Source organism: Impatiens glandulifera, chromosome 3, assembly GCF_907164915.1.
Source record: "Impatiens glandulifera chromosome 3, dImpGla2.1, whole genome shotgun sequence".
NCBI classification, from domain to species: domain Eukaryota; kingdom Viridiplantae; phylum Streptophyta; class Magnoliopsida; order Ericales; family Balsaminaceae; genus Impatiens; species Impatiens glandulifera.
This window is the reverse complement of record NC_061864.1, coordinates 48,151,918-48,161,291: the sequence shown is the minus strand read 5'-3', so window position 1 is coordinate 48,161,291 and position 9,374 is coordinate 48,151,918. Positions and strand designations below refer to the sequence as shown.

General features: G+C 36.0%; 1 protein-coding gene across 4 annotated transcripts; it reads right to left on the bottom strand.

Moving 5' to 3' along the window:
* Positions 1-1,687: 1,687 nt before the first annotated feature.
* Positions 1,688-5,740, bottom strand: LOC124931589 (uncharacterized WD repeat-containing protein C2A9.03). 4 transcript variants are annotated; one of them, XM_047472096.1, is made up of 8 exons: positions 5,623-5,686; positions 5,367-5,540; positions 5,094-5,243; positions 4,840-5,007; positions 4,208-4,294; positions 2,952-3,086; positions 2,754-2,864; positions 1,688-2,633 (listed from the first exon to the last, which is right to left on the bottom strand). In XM_047472096.1, exons 3-8 carry the CDS (start codon positions 5,238-5,240, stop codon positions 1,932-1,934), a joined length of 1,350 nt encoding a protein of 449 aa, XP_047328052.1. In that variant the 5' UTR covers positions 5,241-5,243; positions 5,367-5,540; positions 5,623-5,686; the 3' UTR covers positions 1,688-1,931. The 4 variants fall into 4 exon arrangements, with proteins under 4 accessions (XP_047328052.1, XP_047328049.1, XP_047328050.1 ...); XM_047472093.1 differs by having other exon boundaries at positions 2,754-2,867; positions 5,623-5,684; XM_047472094.1 differs by lacking the exon at positions 5,367-5,540 and having other exon boundaries at positions 2,754-2,867; positions 5,623-5,740.
* Positions 5,741-9,374: the final 3,634 nt, after the last annotated feature.

The window sequence follows — 9,374 nt, the reverse complement described above, 5'->3', positions numbered from 1 at the left end:
TTAAAGTGTCTGGATTGGCGGGTCGAGAGCTGTGGTTAATTTGGATACTTGGGTCGGATTGTGGGTTGACCCGTTTTTAAATTTAAAACGGTTAAAAATAAAATTAAAAATGCTAGAGGTATGTTTCGAACTTTCAAACTAACAAAACAAGTACAACTCTTTAACCAACTAGGCTACAAAGACTTTATATTTTAAATTCAACACCAAATTTGATAAACGCGGGACGTTTTAATATTAATATAAGTTCAACTTTTTAACTAACTAATCTATATATATATAATGATGCTTAATTTTTAAAGTGTCTGGATTGGCGGGTCGAGAGCTGTGGTTAATTTGGATACTTGGGTCGGATTGTGGGTTGACCCGTTTTTAAATTTAAAACGGTTAAAAATAAAATTAAAAATGCTAGAGGTATGTTTCGAACTTGCAAACTAACAAAACAAGTACAACTCTTTAACCAACTAGGCTACAAAGACTTTATATTTTAAATTCAACACCAAATTTGATAAACGCGGGACGTTTAATATTAATATAAGTTCAACTTTTTAACTAACTAATCTATATAGGTGTTGAGTAAATGGATACTTGGGTCGGATTGTGGGTTGACCCACCCATAAACTTAAAACGGTTAAAAATAAAATAAAAAATGTTATCCGTAATTTTTTTTCACGATTTTTATGTTAATACTCGTGCAAATGCACGGGAAAAATGCTAGTTGTAAATAAAAGTCGGAATAATATATTGTGAATAAACTCAATCAAACCACCCGTCTTCAACACTTTTAACTCTTAAAGAAAACGATAAATTGCTCAAAAATTAAGCTTGTAAAACATATAAGAAACTAATAACAAATAAATAGAAAATAAGATTCATCAAATTAATAGATAAAAATAAAATTTATTTTTTTGTATTAGTTAATAAATTGAGTAATGTATAATAAAATGTGGATGAATGAATATGATTAATTTTTTTCTAAAAATTCAACTGAACAAGTTTTTAGTAAATAAGACATTGTACATAAAAGTCTGAATAAAATGCTGAATCAAACAGTCTTCCACACTTTTAACACTTGAAAAAAAAAAAGAAAATTAAATAGCCCACATATCAGAAACATGAATCAAATTAATCCTCACCTATTTAGACAATATTATTATTGACATGGTAAAAAGTGACTAGCTGTAATTTTACTAGATTTTTATAACTTTTTTATACTTCAGTTTTATTAAATTAAAATTTTAAAAAATATATTTAAATAATTAAACCAATAAATATTTAAATGATTTTTTATCAAACAAAATTACTTTAAAAAAACCAAAACCCTAAACAAACAAGATCAATGTAACCCCTATTGTTTATAAATCTGGTTAAGAAATCATTATCTATGGGATACAAATTCAAATACTTTTGATTCAACTTTAAATCTTGTTAAGAAATCACTATCTTCAAGTATCATGTTTAATTTTAAATAATGTCAATTTATGTGGAAATTGACTCACTTTACACCGACTGACACAACTCATAATTTTTTATAATCTTGGTTTTCACAAGCAACTGATAACAAAAAAGAATTTATACAACAAATGTATTATGTTTTACAATTATATGTCAAAATTGAACAACCATAACAACTAAATGATGAATATCAACAAGTGTATTATGTTTCAGAGAGTATTCCGTGACCATATGAGTAAAACCAACTTCAATACAGGTGCATATTTTGTAGCTATAAACAAAAACAAGCATAAACCATATTTGGGTACAAAGCCAGCAAAGCTAACAGCCCAATAGAGTAACTTGGGCAAATTCCCTTTTCTCGATACAAAAAAGTCTAAAACAAACCATTAAGAGTCTTACTAAGAGATCGAAAGTCACCTGTTGTATGAACTGAAGTGGGATGGGGGCACGCTAGTTTATTCCGTGATTTTTAAGATCTATAAAACAGTCTCGAGATAATTGTTATAGCTTATCCTATTAAACTCTAACAAGCTTCCATAAACACGATCCGATACACCAACAAAAAGAGCTTCAGTATCAGGACTGAAACATATTCCACTAATCTCCCCAAACAGATCAATCTCTTGCACATTTTCATATCCCGTTCTCACGTCAAACACGTGAACAAAATCAGCAGGTTCAGCCATAGCCATAAACCGACCATCTAACGAGAACTTTACAGCCCTGATTGCACCCATTCTCCCCCTCAGAACCATAACTGCCTCATTTAGTTTCCTCACGTCCCATAATCTGCATGTAGTGTCTTGGTTTCCAGTTGCAACAATCCTACCATCGGGATTCCATGCTGACGAGAATGAATAATCCAAATGTCCTTTAAGATTGGCGATAGTCTTACCCGTTTCAGAATCGGAAATCAAGCAATCTGAATTGTCCCCGAGGACTGCGAGCATTTTACCGTCGGGACTGATGGATGTGTTGTTGACTGACCATGGGTAGGTGAAGCAGTTGAGGCATGTGAAATTAGAGGTATCGAATACTCGCACTTTGGCATCGTTGTTTGCAGTTATAACCCTCTGCTCCTTGGATGAACTAAGCGATATCTCTACGTTATTTGTAATTGCATCATCGTCTGACGGTGAAAGTTTTGTGCTGAAGGCTACCCTTGATTGGTCTAGATACTGCACACGTTTAGAAAATTTCAAATGAGAATATGCAAGTAAAAATGGGAAGGGATTGAAATGACCATCCCTATGAGCAAGATCAAAATGCATTATTTCAGTAATTCAATACACTTTTACCTTGCAGACTAGCTCCCCCTTGAAACCACCAGCAACTAGAAGGTTGTCTTTAACAGCCATGGTGCTTATTTGAACCCTTGGGAGCCGATGGGACAAACAGGTGTTTGATGACTTCTACAGAAGATGTATGAATTAAACCTCCAGTTCCTGAAATCCATACAGAATCTAGAGAATAATCCTACGAGTGATGATACTTACTAGGTAGGGGACAATTGGTTTAGCTGCATTCAAAACTTCTTTTCCCGTTTTAAGAAGGGCAGACCAGTGCTTTACTGAGAAGCTTTGCATCAGGTAAACATCGTGTTTAGATGTTGCGGCTACCAGATTCCTCAACTGCAATCATGTTCACCACGAAGGCAACTATAACAACCAAAGTCTAGTAGCTACTATAAATCAAATCACTAATCATAATTTATTATTTTTTGACCAGCTTTTATTCCCCAGTATTCTATGGTTATTAGCAGAAAGCAATAGACAGGAATCAATTATGCAGTAAATAATGTGAGACTATAGCTTAGCAATCAAAATCCGACTTGTCAGATTTTAGAAAGGAACAAAAACCAAATGTTTTGGCAACTATAGTGAACATAGGAAATTAATGCAAGTTCATATTTCATCTCTAAAATCAAATATATACATGCACAAGAGAAGATAGTCCTAAATAAGTACCAACACAATAATATATCATTGATGACAACTTCCAAGATTCATATATGTACGTACAACTAGGAAGTCAAAAAACTGTCACCAGTCCCATAAATAATTTTAAAAAATTCTCAAATAGAAATTATGTCAATAGATGGGAATTTTTGCACGGGATCTTTTTTATCTTATTGGCATTTAGCCTTTATAGTGCCCCTTTTTCTCTTGTTCCACTTCTTCTTGCATTCCTTTCCATTCCAATGATAAAGTTGACCACTTTAAAAAAATGATGTCAATAGAATGAAGATAATAAATATCTCTACTTGAATGAAAGATCACAAAATCCAGGTAATTCCTCACCACCATGTTCCTCATCCTTAACTTGGCATAGATAATACTCAGCTGATGAGAAGCTGATTCATGCGTATTTAGAGTTGTACCTTCCAAATACAGATCTTCTAATTTTATAAATATGCAAGCAACACATGGCAATTGTAATTAATCTGCACAAAAAGGATTAGTGAATACATACAATGCCCAGCTCAGAAATACCTGAACCAGGCTAAGAATATGTATTTCTGAAGCAAATCACTTTTATCTGAGATTGAATAATTGTGCTCAAAGTCACACAAATAGAGCTATCATAAAACCCTCTGATGTGAATCAACGCAAGAACTGACCATGCACTACCGTAAGCTTGAAATCATACCTTCTGAGAAGTGCACAATGGTACAACAAGACACTAGGCAATCCAAAACCATTAATAAATAGAACACATAAATGTAAAGTAAGTACTAGTTAAGAAGAGCTACCTGAAAATGTACAATTGTGGACTTGACAATTCTTGTGTTGTATTGAAATTGGTAGAAGTTGTGGCCTTTCTCAACTTTCTTGCTAATCTGTGAATGATAAACCTTAGCAGGGCTCAACAAAAACTAAATAATGGCTAATACTATTGTACAGGCTTGTAGGGTCATCGACCATGAACCAGTTAAAGTGTCAAAAGGGACACAAAAAAATCAAACTAGAAAAGAAGATACAATACAGCCAATTGTTTTTGCAAGGATCAACAAAAATCCCTTCTCAAAGGAGAAGGAGATCTGTATATAAAAGGGTAAAAGGGAAAAGACCTGATCCCAAATAACAATTGGGTGAGAACAAAATAATCTAAACTGGCCTCAAGTACTCATCACTAAAACTGACTGAATGAAATCATCGCTTTGTAAACATTAGGCAGTACAATAATAAAGAACATGCCAGCCCATCTTTTCACAATTATGAAGAGTCTTCGTTATCAAGAAACGGGTTGATTTATCATTTATCTGTCTGACAACCTATTCAACAACCATCATATTGAATCTATTCTATTTTGCATCAAACACTGAAATTAAAGAAATAGTAAATTTTCAGCAGACAGCAGGGTAATCAGATGATAACAACATACCTTTTCCAGATCTTCACGAGAGTAACATAAGTTGGAATAGTTTTTGTATTGTTTCAATCTTGTCTCACGATACTTTTGTCTAGTAAAGTTGAGTCTCCCCCATGGAATTCCCTGGACATCCCTGCCATTTCTAGCTTCCAGAGCTGATGTGTCAGTCTTTGGTTTAGCCTATAGTCCCATTAATTAACATAAGAATCCTTCATTCATCAATTAAATAAGCTGCTTACAAAATTTGGCATCAAGCCAAATCATACCACTTCCACGAAGTCCTCATCTGAGTTCAAAGAGTCATCAGAACCATTCCTTTTACCATCAGCATCTCCATAGGACTCTTCATCCAAGTTACTCACATTATAATACTCATCAACATACCGGAGTTCATAGTTCGCAATCTGTTCCATTTCCTACAATCATTAGGAATTTACACAAGACAAATTAACTCGAAGCAAACCCAATTCCCTTAAAACAAAAATGAAATCAGAGCAGCAGAGAATTCCGAATTCAAAACCAAAGGAAGCAAAAAATACCCAGTTGAGATTAAATAAGCTTCATAACAACCCATTACCAAAAACCCATTACCAAAGAGTAAATTCTGTAAAATAGACTATGAAATCGAATACGATTCTAAGTGACCACCGTGATGATACAGAGACACTGAATCAAAACATCCGATCCTCCTTCGGTGAAACGAAAACCACAACCTATAAAACTCTAAATTCACTAGATCATCAGAAGCAAAAGAGAATTTTAATCCTACAAAACCACTCAAAAGAGAATACCCACTTGAGGCACGAAAGAGATGGGTTGAATTTGCTGATTTTCGAAAGAAATAATGAAGAATCAAAGCGACCGCTTGTGAAATGGTGAAGAAGGAAGAGAGTGGAAGAGTCTAGACTGTAGCAGATAAAGCAGAGAGAGAAGAAAGCTCCAGTTTAGTTTTATAACGGATGTTTAGGTTAACGGAATCGTCTTCTTTTTTAGCTCCGTTAGAACTTCCGTTAATTAAGTACAATAAAATAAATTAAAGGGTTGGGGATGAGGACAAATTTGAGCAAGGAAGTGGGACCTACTGAGGATATTAAAAGACACGTGTTTATATTGTGGAGTCTGCCACGTGTAAAACAATATCTAGAAGTGCCGGTATTACTACATATACCGCCATTTCCTAACCGCCTCTATTAAAATATCTTTATTAAAAAGATAACTTTTTTTTTATATATTTTACTTGGGATGCGAAGAGAGGTGAATCATGTGATATAAAAGTTTAATATAATACAAATTAATAACATTTTTGCTTATGTATAATTTTTTAAAAATAATATAAAAAAAATCAATTTGTTACAATTTTGAATTATTTTTATTCAATTAAATTTTTTTATATTTATTTAATTAAGAAGTTTTATTTTAAATAGTAATTATTTATTGTTGGTTACTATTATTGATCTTGTAAGAACAATGATGAAAAGAGAAAAATAAGAAATAACTGATAAGAAAAATTATTAAAGGATTTGAGCTTATATGTATATAAGTAATTTATATTTTTTTAGACTAATTTACTCATTTAAAAGAGTTATTTGCCTAGGTTGATATGAAACACTTAAAACTCTTAAAACTTTTCCTCTTCAACATATATATCATTGTTCTTCCCAATTTTCCCTATTTTTATTTCTTCATCGTTGTTCTTAGAAGATCCAATGATCGGAACCAACATTTAGTATTAGAGTCTATCTGAAGAACATGTCGTCAAATTTAACTAGAGATGCGATGGCAATAAAGATAGTAAGAGAAGGGAACATGACGCTCTCATATCTGTTACTCACAAAGAGTAACTACTCGGTGTGGGCGTTGAAGATGCATGTAAACTTACAAGCACAAGGAGTGTGGGAAACCGTGATGCTCGACGAGGACGACGAACAGAAGGATACAATGGCTCTCGCCACCATCTATCAAGCGCTCCCCGAGAACATCGTTCTTATGGTGGCCGAGAAGGATTTTGTCAAGCTAGCATGGGAGACGCTAAAGACGATACACGTTGGAGTGGAGAGAGTTAATGAGAAAAAAGTTCAAACTTAAAGACACACTTTGAGACGATTCGCATGAAGAACGGAGAGTCGGTGGATGATTTCACCATGAAATTGACATCCATCGTGACTGGTATCCGCTCATTGGGAGAGAAGATGGATGAGATCTCCGTCGTCAAGAAGTTCCTTAAATCCTTACCACAAAAATAGATGCAGATCGTTACCGCGATCGAGTAATTTTGTGACCTCAAGAATATGACCATCGAGGAGATCGTCGATCCTCTCAATGTCTACAAGGAGAGACTTTAAGGCTACAAAGAACAAGAGGAGGAGCACCTATTGATCACGCATGATGAATGAATGTCATGAATGAAGAAAAATGGAGAAGCCATTTTTTCTTCTAGATCGTCGAGTCATAGAAACAATGGTGGAGATAACCAAGGTCATGGTAAAGGGAAAGGTCGAGGGTGAGTTCGAGGTCGTGGTAAAGGGCAAGGTCGAGGGCGAGTTTGAGGTCGTGGAGAAAGCTCACATCGACAAGAAAACACCAAGCCCCACAAAGACAAGAGCACAGTGAAGTATTGCGTTTATCAAAAGTACGGGCACTACGCGTCCGAGTTCCCTAACAAAATTCTCGACGATGAGGCAAACCTCAATAGCTTCCATGACGAGGAGCCAATATTAATATTTGTTAAGGGAGTGACAAACATTTTTTCCTAAAGACGAGGAGACAAACCTCGAAGAGTTCGTGCAATAATCGTCCAAGGAGGAACCATAGGTGGTGTTGCTCAATGAAGAGAAACTTATGGCGAACCTTCTCGCAAGTGGTGATGAGTACAATCATAGTAACGCCTTGAAAATGGAGCAAACAACCATATGACGGGCCATCTAATGGAAGAAAAGTTGCAGATCATAAAGGATGTACAAGAAAGTTTAGTGGATCCGAAGGAGTATAAGCGTATCATTGGTCGTCTCAAGTACTTGACGCACACTCGACATATATCTCTTATGCAGTTGACATAGTGAGTCGATACATGGAACAACCTACCACTCTATACCAACAAGCAGTAAAACACATTCTCAGTTACGTGAAGGGAACAATGAACTATATGATTCATTTAAGAATAGGACGAGAAGTTGAAGAACTCGTTCGTTTTTACTAATAGCGACCTAACTGGTGATACATACGATAGAAAAATCACTAGAAGGATGGTGTTTTATCTCAATGGGAATATGTTCACCTGAAAATATCAGAAGCAACGAACGGTTGTTTTATCTTCATTTGAGACAAAGTTTAAGGCAGGTATTGTAGTATCATGCGAAGGACTTTAGTTGAGAAACTATTAGGAGAGGTGCTCGGATGCGATGAACTTCTCTCGATGGCCCGTCATATGGTTGTTTTCTCCAATGTCAATGTACCATGCGTCAGTGTGATTATACTCATTGCCACTTGCGAGGAGGTTCGCCATGCCTTTCTCTTCATTGAGCAACACCACCTCTAGTTCCTCCTTGGATGATTCTTGCACAAATTCTTCAAGGTTTTTCTCCTCGTCTTCATGCAAAACGTTTGTCACTCCCTTAGCAAATATTAATGCGGACTCCTCGTCATGGAAGCTAGTGAGGTTTGCCTTATCGTTGGGCCTTTTGTTAGGGCACTACGTGCTTTTGACAAGTGTAACACTTCAGTATGCTCTTGTCTTTACGGGGCTTGGTATCTTCTTGTTGAGGTGAGCTTTCTCTACGACCTCGCCCTCGACCTTGCCCTTTGCCATGACCTTGATTATCTCCACCATTGTCGCTACGACTCGACGATCTAGAAGAAAATTTGACTTCTCCGTTTTTCTTCATTTGTAACATCCATTCATCATGCGTGAAAAATATGTGATCGTCCTCTTGGTCTCCGTAGCCGCAAAGTCTCTCCTTGTGGACTTTGAGACGACCGACGATCTCCTCGACGGTCATATTCTTGAGGTCACCAAATTGCTCGATTTTGGTAACGATCTGCATGTATTTTGTGGAAAGACTTTAAGGACTTATTGACAACAAAGATCTCCTCCACCTTCTCTCCCAACAAGCGAATACTAGTCACGATGGATGTTAATTTCATGGCGAAATCATGCACAGACTCCCCATTCTTCATGCTAATCGCCTCGAAGTGAGTCTTCAAAATTTTCACTTTTGCCTCCTTAAATCTCTCCACTCCAACATGCATTGCCTTCAGCGTCTCTCATGCTTGCTTGACAAAATCCTTCTCGACTACCATGAGAAGGACTTCCTCGGAGAGTGATAGATGGCGACGAATGTCATTCTATCCTTCCGTTTGTCGACCTCGTCGAGCATCAAGACTTCCCACACTCTTTATGCTTGTAAGTTTACCCGCATCTTCAACGCCCACACCGAGTAGTTACTCTTCGTGAGTAATGGATATGAGTGCGTCATGTTCTATTCTCTTCCGATCTTCATTTTCGTCGCATCTCTGGTTGATTTTGACGACAAACTTTGTATATAAACCTT

Bases quoted from the DNA above. Each gene is read 5' to 3' on its own strand.
- LOC124931589 (XM_047472094.1), bottom strand. From the start codon at position 5,240: ATGGAACAGATTGCGAACTATGAACTCCGGTATGTTGATGAGTATTAT. The intron at 4,295-4,839 runs GTATGTTGTTAT...TATCATTCACAG, and splicing joins CTCGTGAAGATCTGGAAAAG to ATTAGCAAGAAAGTTGAGAA. The intron at 2,634-2,753 runs GTAAAAGTGTAT...AAACGTGTGCAG, and splicing joins AGGGGGAGCTAGTCTGCAAG to TATCTAGACCAATCAAGGGT.